The sequence below is a fragment of the Fringilla coelebs genome (genome assembly GCF_963513975.1).
Source record: "Fringilla coelebs genome assembly, chromosome: 4".
Taxonomy (NCBI): domain Eukaryota; kingdom Metazoa; phylum Chordata; class Aves; order Passeriformes; family Fringillidae; genus Fringilla; species Fringilla coelebs.
Genome location: NC_140032.1, coordinates 9,272,442 through 9,288,311, shown reverse-complemented (window position 1 = coordinate 9,288,311; position 15,870 = coordinate 9,272,442). Strand labels below are relative to the sequence as shown.

The 15,870-nt window shown below is 38.2% G+C and overlaps 1 protein-coding gene across 2 annotated transcripts in view; it reads right to left on the bottom strand.

The window, feature by feature from the left end:
• Window positions 1–385: 385 nt before the first annotated feature.
• FAM193A (family with sequence similarity 193 member A) overlaps window positions 386–15,870 on the bottom strand; it is a 77,119-nt gene continuing 61,634 nt past the window's right edge. For both annotated transcript variants that reach the window (XM_084204564.1, XM_084204565.1), the window contains 8 exons: window positions 15,476–15,674; window positions 13,971–14,243; window positions 13,362–13,644; window positions 11,308–11,494; window positions 9,553–9,783; window positions 6,831–7,674; window positions 3,843–3,924; window positions 386–1,138 (listed from right to left, as the gene is read on the bottom strand). In XM_084204564.1, coding sequence (XP_084060690.1) covers window positions 1,045–1,138; window positions 3,843–3,924; window positions 6,831–7,674; window positions 9,553–9,783; window positions 11,308–11,494; window positions 13,362–13,644; window positions 13,971–14,243; window positions 15,476–15,674 — 2,193 coding nt within the window. In that variant the 3' untranslated portion in view covers window positions 386–1,044. The remainder of the gene's footprint in view (window positions 1,139–3,842; window positions 3,925–6,830; window positions 7,675–9,552; window positions 9,784–11,307; window positions 11,495–13,361; window positions 13,645–13,970; window positions 14,244–15,475; window positions 15,675–15,870) is intronic.

The window sequence follows — 15,870 nt, the reverse complement described above, 5'->3', positions numbered from 1 at the left end:
TGTTGCTCACAAATGATCCACTGAAACAGAAACGTAACAGTAATTCACAAAAGCTTAGTTCAGCAATCAGGAGGCATCTTTCTTGCTCTAGCAGATAGTTTTTCCTACCATGTGAGCTGGCAAACAGAGAATATATTAAAGTTGATAAGCCTTCACTGACCGATTTTGACACGAGCTGAAATTCATTCAACAAAACTTTTTGGTATGTTTCTTTCTTCCCTTTCCCCACCCACGCAGAAAAAAGCAAGACACAAGTCATCTGCCATACTAATGTATTCCATCTTTCAAAAAGAAAGACATGATTTTAATATTACTTAACAATATGTTAAAAAAGTAGCCAGTTAGGCTTCAGTGTTAATACAATTATACACTCTATAACAGATTTGATAGTGTGAGTACTGTTCTTTTTTAAATTTTCTCATTCTGCAAGTATTCTTACACAAGCTGGCTACAAGTCAGGAAGAAAAAAATCAAAACACAAATAGCGTAACTTGTACACTCTTAAACAGTAGATTGTGAAAGAACTGAGGGAATACTTGTCCCATAAGAGCCTCTTTTTCATGAAGTCATGTCAGGAGAATTCTGGAGCAGATGAAAGCACAACTGACTAGGTCCATTCCTTTGTCAGGAGTCAGAATGACAAAACATAGCTAGATGCAGAAGTGACAGGAGCCACTGCAGATGATGCAACCTAGTATTTTGGCCTCCACCCAAGCCTAAGCAATTTAAAGTCTCTGAGGCCGAGGCATTCAGAAGGAGCTGGAAAAGAGCTATTGTTCCAACTCCAACAGCATACAGCTACAATCAAGTAAGTCTCACTCACAGACTACAAGCACACAAGCTAACAAATTCAGGTAGAAAGTGGCAATTTTTCAGTCCGCAAGAATTATCAGGCCAAAGGGTTCAGTGCAGATCCACACAGCACTGGGGACAAGGCAAGGCAGCACTGGCTCAAGACCAGATAAGCTCTCAGCACAGCAGGACAGGTAAGTGGAGTTGTCGTTCATTGATTCCTGCAGGGTTCCCTCCCTGTATTGTGTCATTTCAATGTGCAGCAAAGGTGGTTTTTTTTAAGCTAAAATTGGACCAGTTGATGGAAAGTCTCTGCCTTGTCTGTCTGGCAGAATCCAAGCAGAATCTGAAAAGAAAAAAAAGCAATAAAGTGAAACCACTATACTTAAAATCAATCCGCACGTGTTCTCCCTCTTTTGGAGAAATGCTCTCGTTCAAAAGACAAGACCATACATAAAAAAAAAAAATCACTTGTCCATCACTCAAATACATAATAAAACAGTTACTTCCAACACCACTGCATGATGAGAATTAAGCAAAGGAGGTAGCAAAGAATGCTGCACATTCAGCAGCACAGAAGCAAGTTAAATGTCAACTAGAAACAGAAATGGTATTGCTGTACTCATCAAAAATTTTGAAAGGGAAAGAATGTGTGGTAGATGATGTGTAAAGCAGCATCACCAATGGCATGGGACACTGCTGCTTCTCTTCCTAATACAGCCAAGCTACACTGGAGACAAAAGACCTAGGGAAAGGAGATCTCTATAATACAGCAGATAAGTAGCCCCCCTGCCTGGAAAAAACACCCCTAGAACAAAAATCCTCTTATTTGCTTTCACTGACCACAGTTTATGGAATAACTCTGGAAAAAGTTGCCACATGCAGGCCTTTCAGGGACTGTTAATCTGAGCTGAACTTTATTGAGGCAAGGTGCAGCTTGGTGAGGCTGAAGGCTGCATGACTGCATCAAAGCAGTGCAAACCTCTCTCTGGAAGGTTAAGCAGCTTCTGTAACAACTGAAAGCCAAAAAAGGGGGGCAGTCAGAAGGAGCACAATAGAGCAGGTACAGTGGAAGTTTACAATCAAACTTATTTTTTTCTTTCTGTGCTGGTTAGAAGCAGTGTGCAATATTAATCATGATGTCAGGGTGTAATTAAGGTATCCATCTATTATACCACTACAAAGCTTGATGAGAAGATGATGAATGAACTAGCAGTGAAAAAATATGAATTCAGTCAGTCTGTGCAGCTCATTGCCATGTAGGGTTACTAGAACAAGCCATGCTACTAGCCTTCCAAGTATTATGCTGGGCATTACTAAATGGTAGAGAACCTAGGTATTAAAAGTGCCTTAATGGGATTAAGTAGCTGGTTTTGTCCCCTAAAACAGCACCTATCAGGGCTTTTCAGACACCTTTTCTAAACAGGTACCCATAATAACCCAGACAGTTACACACACTTCCTAACAGATAACAGTAAAGGAGTAGAGTCCACCAATTAGTGAACGGGTAACAACAGCCTGCTTTAAGTGCTAACTCCTCAGTTGGATAACAGCTGACAAATATATTCCCAAAATTCAACTGCACCTCTACAAATGTAAGACACTGTTTCATTCATTCTATTGAGAGTAGATAACTGATGAACAGAACTTCTCTATTTACTGCAGATACTGCAAACTTGAAGGAAGGTAAAAATATTCCATATACTGTATCAACACTAGCAGTATCTAATACACGCCTTATTTCACCTGTAAAACCTGCATTTTGATTAAAAAAAAAAATCCTTTAACTGGCACCACTCAGAAAAATAATTGTCACCATGGACCTGTGACAATTTCATTGTCTTGCACATAAGTAATTAGACATATGAATTTTGTAGCAATAATAAGCAGGAGTTGTACTCAGTTCCTTCCAAGACCCAGACAAACATTGCATCCCTGGCATGTAGGCCATGAAAACTATATGAATTTAGAAAAGAAATCCATACTGAAAGTCCCTTCTTGTAACAAATGGCTTCTGTTGCTTTGGGAAATACTACTGTCAATTGCAGGAAAGCAAGTTATCTGGGACATTACAGATTTGGCTACCATAATGAAAGGCTCACTAGGATGTATTCATGGGGAACCAGCACAACCAGACACCACCTGACTCAAACAGATTTCAGTATCATGGAAGAAAAAGTGCTATACTGTTTAAACATGAGCTGTCTCCTCATATCTGAGGAATTTAGAAGTAACTAATATCACAGAAACTTCTGAGTTAGAAGCGCTAGGATCATCGAGTCCAACTCTCAATATGATGCACAAATCTCAAAATCAACCAAAAAGTACAGAAGAAAAAACTTTCACAAGCACAGGTTTATATGACTCTTTTACTGTTACTGTACCAGGTGAGATGAATGAGGCTTTGAGCCTTGTTCTACGGGAAGGGGTCCCTGCCCATGCCAGGGGGGTTGGGACAAGACGGTCTTTAATGTTCCTTGCAATGCAAACCATTCTATGATTCTAGGATAAGCATCTCCCCTGGCATATGGCACTACCCCCACAGTTATACATCTCTGCTTAATGTACAGCATAAAATTACCAACTAACAGCCTCTGTAAACAAGGAAGAAAACAAAACAATCAAACCTTTCTGAAGTACCTGTTTGGAAACTTACACCTAATCTTTTTTTTTTTTTTTTAAATAAAAACACTCATCAGTATTTGGCCTGTGTGGCTAAGAAATATTCACACAAACTTTACTTATAAATAATGGTAATTGAGAATATTCTGAAGGCCTTCATGAGAACCTAAGGGTCACTGTAGATAATTCTGGCACTTCCTTCTGAATTTGTGTTATTCAGCCACAAGCTGTGCCCGCAGACCACAGCTTTGGCGATTGTTACAGTGTTCAGAATGTCAGCTGTAACAGGATTTCATGTCTTACAACACAGGCTTTTCTGCCAGGAGTTAACTTGGGGGCTGCTGTGGTGTTGTTTTTGCTTGCTTTACAACCATGACACATAGAGAGAAACAACATCAGCATTATGCACAGGGATTACAGCACTTTACCTTTTAAAATACTCCACTTCTCGTTCTGTTTCATCCATTTCCACACTGTCTAGATCAATGTCTTTAGGTAGAAACACATCATCTACAAAGAAAAAATGATGGCACTATGTTAGATTCCATGGGGAAGGGGGAAGCAGAGAGGAAGAAGCTGCATTAAAGATGTCTTTGGAAAACTGTCTGAACCTCATAGACTATTCATTATTCATATGTACACTAAATTAATACACACTTATAATTAAAAAGACACTTCTTAAAACCCCTATACTAGTACCTCTGCCCAGACTTGAAGGAATTACACTGGTAAAAAAGATGATTTAACAGTAAATTCACTGATTGCATGGGCTGCAAAAGGTACCATAAACCTGGAATGCACATAAGAATAATCAAATCATACAGAGGGCTTGATGAATCACACAGCTGTTTAATGCCTGAAATTTTTGGTCTTACTACTAAAAATGTAGGTCTAGAAACATTTTAAAAACAGTATTTATAAAGAAAAATGCTTTGGAACTTCTGGGTTGTAGAGTTGCTGTACTCCCTCTGGGACATGATGATCAGGCTGTCTCTGCAAGAGTTTAACTCATGCTAGCAACCATTATAATTTATTTTTAAAAAAACCAAACCCAAATATGTAACACATTAATGTATGACTTGAATTGTATGGCCATAACTATAGCAAAGAAGTCACCATAGAGCCTGTTGGGATATTGTACTATCTCAGCACATGGTTCTCTTTTAGACTTTAAAAAGAAATGAGTTGGAAACCACACATTTCTGTAGAAACCAATTTGAACATTTTCCTCTTGAAGCTTCTTTCTCACTGCACATACACTCCAGTCTCATTTCTGAAGCAGCTTTACAATACATTTCAAAAACCAGGTGTGACAAAGCAAGTAACCAAAACCACCAAGTACACACCTGACTACAGAATCCTTGAGATGATGAGAATAGACGACTCATGGTAAAGACACTCATGGTAGTTTTTAAAAGTCTCCTGTGTTTGCTATTCAACTTACTTCTGAGGAAGCAGAAAGCCCTACAAACACAGGGCTTCCCTAACACTCCTAGCTTTCTTCAGCCTCTTTATAACAAGGAGTAAAAATCCTCTGCCAGAAGAAATTTCTTTAAGAAACAGAGATCCCAACAAAAGCATATTTACTGCTTTAACACTTCATTTGAAAACTCAGTTAAAAACCTCTAGCTTTGTTTCCCTCTTTTCATGTTCTCTCAATTACCCTAGTTCTGTTTTTTCTCAGTTCAATTTTTGTGTCTTTGCTAATTTGGAAAATCAACCCTATATCTTATAAAAATCATAACTACATGAAAAATCATGTATTACAGTATCTTTCTAGTAACTCTCAAGTCAGAACAACTTGAAGTAAAATACCAGTCCCAAGTCTATAGAGAACAGCACAATTTTTTCTTGACAAATTCAGAAACACGTCCTGGTATTTTTTTACGTTTAAACATTAACTTTTGGAAATTGCAAGTATACTTGGACTTAAGCAGGAGACAAAAAATGGTGGGGGCAGGGAGGAGGACAAGATGCAGAAGGTACCTGCATTCTCCTACAGTAAACACCCTCTCCTATATTTTCTCTTTCAAATATCTTCAGTCTTCTCTTTCTGATCCCAGTTCTGGAGCTCTATCTTGCTCCAATCACTGGAGTACATTCTTGTTAAATTAAAAGAGCCAAAGCCCAAATACACCACAACAGAGTATGCACAAGAACTAAAGTGTCAGAGAAAATGGTTCCATACTGTATTGCTGCTTGGCTGACAAAGAATGAAAACATTAGGCATCAGATTTAAAAACAGAGACAGTGGGCTGATCCAATCCAACCACGAAATCACTAAAAAAATCCTAGCACTTCCTGCAACCAGGAATTAGCTTTACATTTTTGTAACAAAGCTTAACAAAAGTAAGTATTCTGAAACACTGGCAGAGACTGCCAAGGCATGAAGGTCTCCGGTCTTGCTGTGCTCACCAGCCAGAACAGCAGCAAGAGCAGGTGAAAATTGAATTCATGCAATGTTACCACTGAGCTACCAGGTGATCCCAGGGGAATGACTGGCTGCTCCAAGCAGATGTCCACACCACAAAGCTGCCATCCCAACTGGTAGTCCCAGTAGGGACCCAGGATGTGCAGGAATAAAGAGGTGCCCGAGAAAGCAGTTTGACTATGGTGCTGACAAAGTCAATGGGCCAGAACTGTGCATGCTTCTCAGCTCTAGTATTAGCTGTTGGATGAGTTCAGGCAAACAAAAAATAAGTTGTAAATAAAATTATTCAAGTGCAACTTGCTTGACTTAACTCAATCTTCTACAGTTTTATTATTTCTGAAAAATAAAAATAATTCTGTTGACTAGAAAGAGTTAATATGGAGAACACACTCAACTTTATCAACTAATTAACATCCAACTACAACTTTTCCCTCAGGCAAATAAAAAGCAGTAAATTAGTTTCTATATTCATTTATTTACCTCTTGATGTAATTAATATAAGAAAGGAATTATTTCCACTGAAAAAAATGCATACTTGAATGACCATGCTTTGACTGAAGAATCCCTTTACTTCCCTTGCCTAAAGAGTAAGACCAACTTCACACTATACTCTTAGTGCTGTATGAGAAACAATCTTGCTTTTAAAGAAACTCAAAATGAATTTCAACATACTATCGAATTAAACAATGTATTTATTTTAAGCAAGAAAGCCAGTCTCCTGGAAAACCTAACTGACAAAACCCCCTACAAAACCTAGAGCATATGCTTATTCATTTGTTTTGAAAAGCATCCTACACTTCTTTACTAAAACGCTATCCATCTCTTAATTGTTGCAATTCCAACAACTTGACTTTTTCTGACACCACTTTTTCAGTTTCTCTGACTGACATTGGCAGGAATGCCTGAAGATAAATATGTCAGACTTTGGAATTAAATGGTAAGAACAGAACGTAAACCAAGTTCTTCAACTTTCTTACACACTTACCAATGGAATTGTTGACCTTGTCCCCTTTTTTCTTCTTGTTTTTCTTGTTCTTGCCTTTTGGTTGAGGAGAATCTGCAAGTATTAGCTTATTATTTTGCTGCTGTTCACTTGGTGATGGGGATTCACTTGTTACGGGTGCTTTCTCTTCCTTTACGTGGTTCAACTGTTTTTTGTTGTTATTGTTTAATTTCTTCTCATCCTTTTTAGGTTCTGCAAGTGTTGGGAGCTCTGCTGCTTTCGCTTTGGATTCTATTTGGTTTCTGGTTTTAGTCTGAATCTCAGCTGCTTTGGGGGATTCAACAGGCTTTTTCACTTGTTCAACACACTGTTTGTTCATCTGTTTTAGCTTCTGTTTGCTGTTTCCTTCTTTATGTTGATGCATAATATCAAGCAGGAAAGAGAGGGGCTCATGCTGCTTTACACTGCCCTCCTTCTGATAAAGCAGCTTTGAGTCTCTAGTGTTGACAGGATTGGACAGTTCACAGCCTGTCTCTAGAACTGGCCTCTGTTCTGTGTGATTCACATGTCGTGACAGTGAACCAGCTGAGGTTTCTATCTTTTCTGATTGCTCAAGGGTACCATTCTGAATGTCTTCAGGGGTGTTTGGGACAGGTTCCTTCACTGCCTGGCAGTTCCTAGTGAGCAGCTCTGCCTTTGCACAGTCCTTACTTGTTCTCTCTTTCTTCTTTTTCTTCACAGCCCGCAACTGCTGAAGCTCTTGGAGCCGCTGCAATTCCTGTTTCAGTCTCTCTTCCTCCTCTTCCTCACGCCGCCTCTGCTCCTCAAGCAGCTGGTGATGCTCCCTCTCCCTGGCTTCAGCTTCAAGTCGAGCTTTTTCTTCAAGCTGCAAAGTAACAATAGGTTTATTGAAAGTGACAAATATTTTGGAAATTAGGGTTTTAGGGATGATTACTACTTTTCTTTATGAACGTTATAAATCCTAGGATGTGAACATATGAACATATTTAAACCTGTAACTCTGCAGAGCAAGCAAATAAGTATACAAAGGCTGGCCTTTTGAATATATTACAATCCTTTCTCTATTCACATTTTCTATGTTTCTGTAACTCATTTGACCATTGTTAATACCAACTGTTGAGCCTTTCTTCCCTATTGCTACGCCTAACTTCACATCAAAGTTTTCTACAGCCACAAAATATTCAGCTTCCTTCTCAAAGACTCTGTGTGTTTCTAAGATAACTCAAGCTCGCATCAGGTTGTATCATTTACCTGTTCTCTTGCTATGGTAGCAGAGTTGCTCTATTTCAGAGATCAGGAATGTTAGGAAAAAAATGCATTAAAAACAGTCTGCACCAAAACACTAAGCAAATAACAATTACATTAGAAGTTGTTAAAAATCCTAAGGATGGCAGATTTCCTTTGTCAGCCATTAGCTCATTAACCAAAACAAAGACATAAGGGATTTTGTCAGCCATTACTGCCAATGCCTAAAACTTTGCTGGGCAGCATTGATCTTGCATCATTAGCAAAATGAAACAAAGTCATACAATGAGAGCAACCATGACCATTTATTTTCTTGCACATTTAGAGGCACCTGTATGGCATTACTTTTTCACAGTTACAGAAGTAATTCAAAAAATGGGAATTACTCATGAGAATGACCCTATGGGAATTTTCCACTTCTTATGCTCAAACTGCACCATATGAGCAAAGTGAATTTTGCATTGCAAACTTTACAAAGTTTATTTTATTTATAAATAATCCACTAAACCCTCAAGATGCTGAACAGTGCTACAACATGAACATAAAGAATTTAACTTGTGAACATTAGGTCTTCCAAACCTATGGAAGCATTTAAAGAATGCAGAAGTAGTGCCAGGAGAAAATCCACAAACAAGAAAATATTTACAGTGTGATCACATAACATGCTTACCAGAAATCAAAAGCATTCAGCAACCAATTACATTGTGCTTTGAACTTTATAATTATTGCTGATACTTGAATTGCTCTAAGAAAAGGTTTCCTGCCTGTTCCAACTTAAAAAAAAAGGGGTATTTCCTCTGTTATTATTTTTTCACATTTCCTCTATATCATCCTCAGCAAATGCTGTTTCCAAAAAAATTTCCCTATTACATATTGGAGCTTTTTAGAAATCTTTTTTGCCAATTTTCATTTGAAAGTAACCTGTATTTTTTTCTTCCCTGCCCCCTCTCTGCAGCTTCCCACTCCAGCTCAGGATAACCCTTTGTGTCATCACGTGGCACAGCACTTAACCTCTGTCAATCAGGACAGCAAGGTGCTCAGTGCAATTATTCTAAAAATACCAAATGTAACTCTTCCTGTCTCATAAAAGCACTGACCCATGTTTCCTGGCTTCCTACAGAAATACTTTATCAAAACCATTACCCCAGTACAGAAACACTGACTTTTTAATTTCTGTCACTTTTAAATGTCAATGCTACAAAACAATAAAATGTATAACATTTCTGATACTCAGAAATAACCTTCTGAGGTGTGGGAAATTCCAATATAAAGCTGACTCGCACCAAAACACATGACAATGGCATTTTCAGGAATCCTCCCAGTCTGGTACATAACCCTCTGGTAGCCCCTTAACAGGTAAGCCAGTTGTGAAAAAACAAGCTGGCAGTGTACCACAAACCACAATTACAGCATTAGGATAAATCAGTACACAGTGGCATACTGGAGGGGAGTGCAGAGATTCAAAATTGTGAGGGCTAGGATAAACCTCATGTCTTACCTTTCTCTGCTTATGCCTGGCTCGCTTGGCTGCACGAGAACTGCTTACAGGTTTGGTTTCAGAGCTGTTTATAAACTGTAGCAAGTCTTCCACCTTTCGATGGTCAACAACACTTTCCCTTTCAGAGATCTGATCCGGCTTCTTCGGCTGCTCCTCTTTCCTTTTCGTTAAACGTAAACGAAGCTTTTCTCGCATCTCTGCATAATTTCTACTGGTTGGTGCAGCTGGAGGCTGAAGGACACATGACAAAAATTTAGTGATTAAATGGAAAAACTGACTAAATGCTTTTGAGATTTTGAAATACCAAAATACTCTCCCTTCAAATAACACAGGAGGTCCAAACCTGACTATCAAACTCATTGTTTCTATGTGAACCTAAAGTGTATTTAACAGGCAACAGACCTGCCAGACTTGGTGCTGGCTTCTGAACTACATTTTCCAACTGAAAGAACAGTTGATCCTGAGGAGGATGACATGAGTAAGAAGACAAAGAAATAACCTTTAAAAGCAGGAAAAAATACTGTGACTTTTATTTCCATATTCTCTTGTGATTCGTAAGCTGTATTTGAAAATTTCAAAGGAGCAGATGTTTGCTCTGTTTTTATTTCCTGTGAAATCTGTTTCAGAGGTTGGGCTACACAGGCCTCTGGGCTGTATATGTGAAGGGCTGGTTATCCTGCACTGAAGCCTGCCAGCTCACACTCCAGCAGGGTCCCATCAATAACTTCACACTGCTGCAAGTGGAATCCTTGCACCATGTTCCCTATCTGTATTTCCAACCACTGTTCCTGCCTCTCCACTCCTCACTGCCTCTCCCCTCCTGATACCTTACCCTCTCAGCTCCTGCACCAGACCTGGCGCCCATCTGTTCACAGGTACACCAGTTCAACTCACTAAACCAGCAAAACAAAGCCTATTAACTTAAAAATCCTGTCACATTCTGCCACTTCAGCAAAATGAGTAACTTACTGTGCAGTCAGGTAACCATCAAACACAAATCAAGCATGGACATGGTGGGAGCATTCAAGGAGAAATGGGATGCCTTCCCCGGCCCCTTTAAGCCACAGGGTAGGGGCTTTTTATTCACTTGAAGAACTAAGATGAAACTGACCTGATCGAATACATGGCAAATAAACTGAGCTTTTACTTCAATTAGGAAAAATGCCAGTAACTCAAATTGTATCAGTAAACTGATTATTAAAACAGGCCACACAGAGATTCACAAGTTAAGAAAAAATTAATGTGTTATATTTTAGCTAAGAATCTAGAATTTTTTCTCTTTTTTTCCCTCCTTTTTAAAAAATTGGAATAAAGTGAATACTTTATTTTTACAGCTAATAGACTAGCTCATAAATTGCTGTAAAGATTTAAACTAATATCCTATATAAAGGGTACTTTTACCCAACCTCATCACATTCATTGTAACTACAGTACTACAGAGGAGCAAATGAATTTTGTAAAGTTATTTAAATGGCTCAATGCCCCTGTTAGCAGTTTCAGTCAAACATGGCATCTATTATCCAAGTCAGTTGCTTCCTAAATCTTTTAGTCATTTTTATTGCTCTTAAATGCTTTGAACTGGAAAGTTTTATTTCAATCCTTCATTTCAAATAGGAAAATGACTTTTCAACTCCTTTTAAACTTCTTGAGTGAGTTCCAATGCCAACCCCCAAGATGCAATAAATCACATGTAACCTTATAATGAGTAAGTGACAAAAAAAGCAAACAAAAGCAATTTAAAATACAAAAACTTACTCCTCCATGGCCGAAGAACTCACAGTAACAGCAGTCACAGTATTTTCCTTCCTTCTGATTTGTGGAAGTTGAGGTACTGGAGCTATGCTCTGAGCAGCTATCTTCATCCTGGCTCTCCTCCCCATCATACTGCTGATGATCGTACGTGTTACTGTTCTCACAGCGATGGCCCTCGCAATCAGGGTCACTAGGTCACATTAAAAAAAAAAAGCTTATAAAACCCTAATGATAATAAATAAGCCCATAATAATAATAATACCATCACCACCAACAACATTATTATTATCATTATTTAAAGAAAATAAATATATACATGTTCCTGTCTCTAACAGGAACAATGGTTCTCAAACTGGGATATCAGCCATCCTAAAGCTTTCCTCCACTAACTTACAAATGGAGAAATTCAAAACCAAGCAGTACGATAAAATGACACACAGGACAGTGATCTATAAAAACCAAAATTTGTGACATCCTGAACAAGGAGCCTAATGAGTGAGTTTTGGAACAGCTCTTCCTGGCTTTAAACAGGTAAAATATTTTAGAAGTAGTGACTCTAGCTTTTTTAAATGGAATAGTTTCGAAACTGCTGCCCCTCTCACTACTTGTTACATCAAGAAGGTTTCAAATTCAGTTGCAATATCCTGGTATTATATATATTTTCAAGCTCTTGACTTAAATAAAAATCCAAGGTCAGCTAAAACCTAAAAGTTTTCATCACCCTGTCTGCACCTTGAAGGGGAAACACGAGCACATCTCTTCAATAAGCAGGTACATGGCAGTTGATTCCCCCAGAGCTCTGTGTAACTGCACACAACATTTCTATTGCCCAGGTCTTGCAAAACCAAAGTGACTTTGCTTCAAAAGAAAGTAGCATTAAAAAAATCCCCTCTCTTGTCTATCATTAGTATTTCTTTGTTCTGATGTTACAAAGGTGAAAACAGGGCATATTCTGCCTTATCTACAGAATATGTATAAATCTTTCTAACCTCACTCCCCCTCCCCAGAATGCAATCACTGCTTCTGGGTCTCTCTCAGTACATTTTTTTTTTTCCCCCAAACAAAAAATATCATGTTAGCATCTGGAAACACTGATAAAAAGTTGGATTTCTACTGCGTCCATATTCATTTATCTCCCTGCACTAGGTAAGAAAAATTCTTTACAAAACTGCAATAATTTCTCAAGTATGAAAGAACAGTTACTTATCTTGAGACATCATCAATAAAACCAGTTGATAACAGAAACAAGGACATTTTAAAAAGCATTTACCAAACTCTACCTAAATCTCACACCATCTTCCAAAAACTTACAGCAGCCAGGAAACTATATTGATACCATCCATGATCACTGCCCTACACATTATAGAGCTCAGAGCAATGACACAACTGCTTTGCTGTTATGCCTCCACCCTTCAGACACATCAAAGGGCTGCCACCACTATGCCTGCTACAGTACATAACATTACCAGAAAACAGCTCCATCAAAGTCCTTCCCACCTCCAAGACCTTTGAAAACTTTCAGAAATCACATCCTTCCAGGCTAAAACCACTGTATAAATGGTAGGCTGATATCTAAGAAGTTTTTAGTGTAGTCATAAAAATGTGTCATTACATGGAAGACCATGTATGACCTCTTTATATTTTGAGCTAAATTACAGAGTAAGTTTTCACAGCCTTCCACTCCTGCTTGCCATGTAATGCCAAAATGACAGAAAATAGGTATGTTATACAAGAGGTTTGTGTCTCAGCAGCAGCCATCATTAACCAGTAATTAGAGCAAGAAAGAACAGTTTGATTTGTATATCCCAGGCAATATTTCCAGAAGTGAGCAAACATTTGTTTTCAAGCCTCTAAATTCAGTAACTGGACTTCACAATGGAAATCATATTTGTGAAGTCTCACATCAAGTCAGATACTAAGTGTCTGCACTTGGTTTCATCTGCTGAACACAAACACAGCTTTCACACTACAACCAGTGGCAAAGGAGAAGAGGTATTAGTATTTTCTTTTACTTTCTATTGAATAAAAAAGAATGGCAAGAATAACAACAAACTTACCTGCAGACACTTGGTGGGGCACTTACAGAGCTGTCTGTGGTTGAAGTAGGAGGTGCAACTGTAGTAGGACAAAGACCTGAATGAGGATCCACAAATCCAGGGGCTGTTGCAGCAGTTTTGGGGAAAGAAGGAGCAGCAAGATTTGGAAGATGTGGTGTGGAGGCTGGAGACAGTGCAGCAGGAGATAGTGAAGGAAGGGATGCTAAACTGGTAGGACTATTTCGTGGTGCAACTGGTGCAGAATGTCTATGGTCCTCTTTATTAATATTGTGGAACACTTCACCTAAATTGGTGGGAAAAAAGAAACCACTTGCAGTTAAAAATAATTAGTAAGTCCCCATAAAATCAGAGTACTGTATATTCTCAGCTTCTATAAAAATCAGCACTATTTCAACTAATTTCTATTACCAATTTCCAACCCTAACATAAAGGTTTTCCACAAAGTTCTTCAATCCGGAAGTACAGAGACTAACTCAAGAATAATGCCAGCAACTAACAAAAATCACCAAGATGCATGATATTACTAAATTAAACCCTTATATAAATCCTTGTAGTTAGCTACACGTACTTGATCCAGTTACTGAAGCTGTGTGAGTTATAAATCCTTACCTATTGATGAAGGTCTCTTGGATGATACTTTGAACTGGTTGCTGCTTGACTGCACTGTAGTTGCTGTGCAGGAGACAGAAGAAGTGGCAGAAGAGGTTGCCATGACAACTTTATTAGCTTCCATAAAGGCATCCTGGAAATTGTACAGACATTTCTTCTTTGCAGCATTTTTTTTCTCTTTGCTGTCAGTAACTGCTGTTGTTTCATTGCTAGATGTAGTAGGAAGTGCTTCGGGTCTTATTTCTGAGAGTGCTGGTGCTAATATATCACTCCCTTCAATTGAAACACAAGGAGTAATTAAGAATCACATAATTACTGAAGTGTCTTTATACAATTTAAATTACACATTCAATAATTCCAATGCAGACATAGGATATGTTGTTAATGTTGGCTTAGTAGGATTAGTGAGGGGAATCCTCCTTCCCCCCTCCATTCTCCCAGATAATGTAGCTGTCACAAAATGTGCTGGGAAGTACCAGAGCAGAATCACAAACCCTGAAGATGGAATTCTAAGAATGTTACAAAATGTGTTAACAAGTAGCAAATGTGCTACAGATATCTTCATCCATTTATAACTGAAAAATTCTAATTGGACAACATTTTAACATGCTAAATATATAACATCCACTATCTGAAATCAAGGTAGGCCACAACAAAATTGCAAGATGAAACAACACATCCATTTATCAATACAAAATGACAAACCATTTATTTATTTATTTGAAATTCTAGTTAACAGAAACACCTTTGTGATAGCCCTTACAGATGAGTCTGCCACCAACCATCTGTTGGAACAGCTACCCACAACTACATTTGTAAATGGATGAGCTGTTCTACTGGGGAAGTTTTCTGGATGTTTTTAATGCCTTTCTTTCTAAGTATCACTGTAGTAGCTTGAACAACTTAGCAGCAGATGAGTCTGAAAAAGAAAGCCAACACACAAAACCCCCAAGCCTCCTTTTTTATACAGGACAAATAAAAGAAAGGCTTCTTAGTATTTGCTAGGATGTGAATGGAAAGATTTTTCTCTCTCTCTAATTTTCCTTTTATTCTCTTTCACTTTAACCATTAGGATTTCCAAATGCTTCTTGGCTTAAATTAATCTTTTTCTTGATTTATGCCTCTTTCTCAATGACACTGGTTATCTGTGTGCATTATAAGAAGTAGGACACAGTGCCTTGTTACCAGTGCACTTACTACCCTGCAGAAATAAGGCAGGCTTTTGTGGAGAAGTCTAGAAGTTATTTAAGTTTTCCTTTACAATACTAAACTTCTGAAGACAAACATAACTCTACAATGACCATCAGTGAAAACCAGCACATTTGTTTGCCTTTAGCATCTTCTCCCCAGCACATAAGAATTTATTTTCCAATTTTCTGTCCAACTGGAGTAGAAGTGGCAGCAAATCTGCCAGAATCCCATCTTATAAAACCCACCATTCCTGAAAAGAAACATAAAACATAAGGCTTTTAACTAGTCAGTGTGAAGTAGTGACAAACCCTCACCAGGAATTGTGTCAGGCAAAAATGTAGCAGGATTCCAGTTCTTGTCATTCATCACCTCTGAACCCCAAAGACTTATAAATTTAGAGCTATTCCAATCTGGAGTGCTCCCAAAACAGCTTGGATAAATATGATCTTGGAGAGATGCATTGAATACTTGATGCTTGTTTGTATGATTCTGAACTGGAGCTGGCGGTAATGCCTACAACAAAAACAAAGAGTATTTTCCCCATTAATATTCTGTTTGCTTGCACAGTCACTCCAACACCAATATTCAAATGATAGTGTTTTAATTGGGAAAAGCATTATCAGAAGCATAATAGACACTATTTCCCAGAAAGATAAAAAGGCTGATTTGTTAATAATTATAATGAATATATTACACAGATTGTACGTAC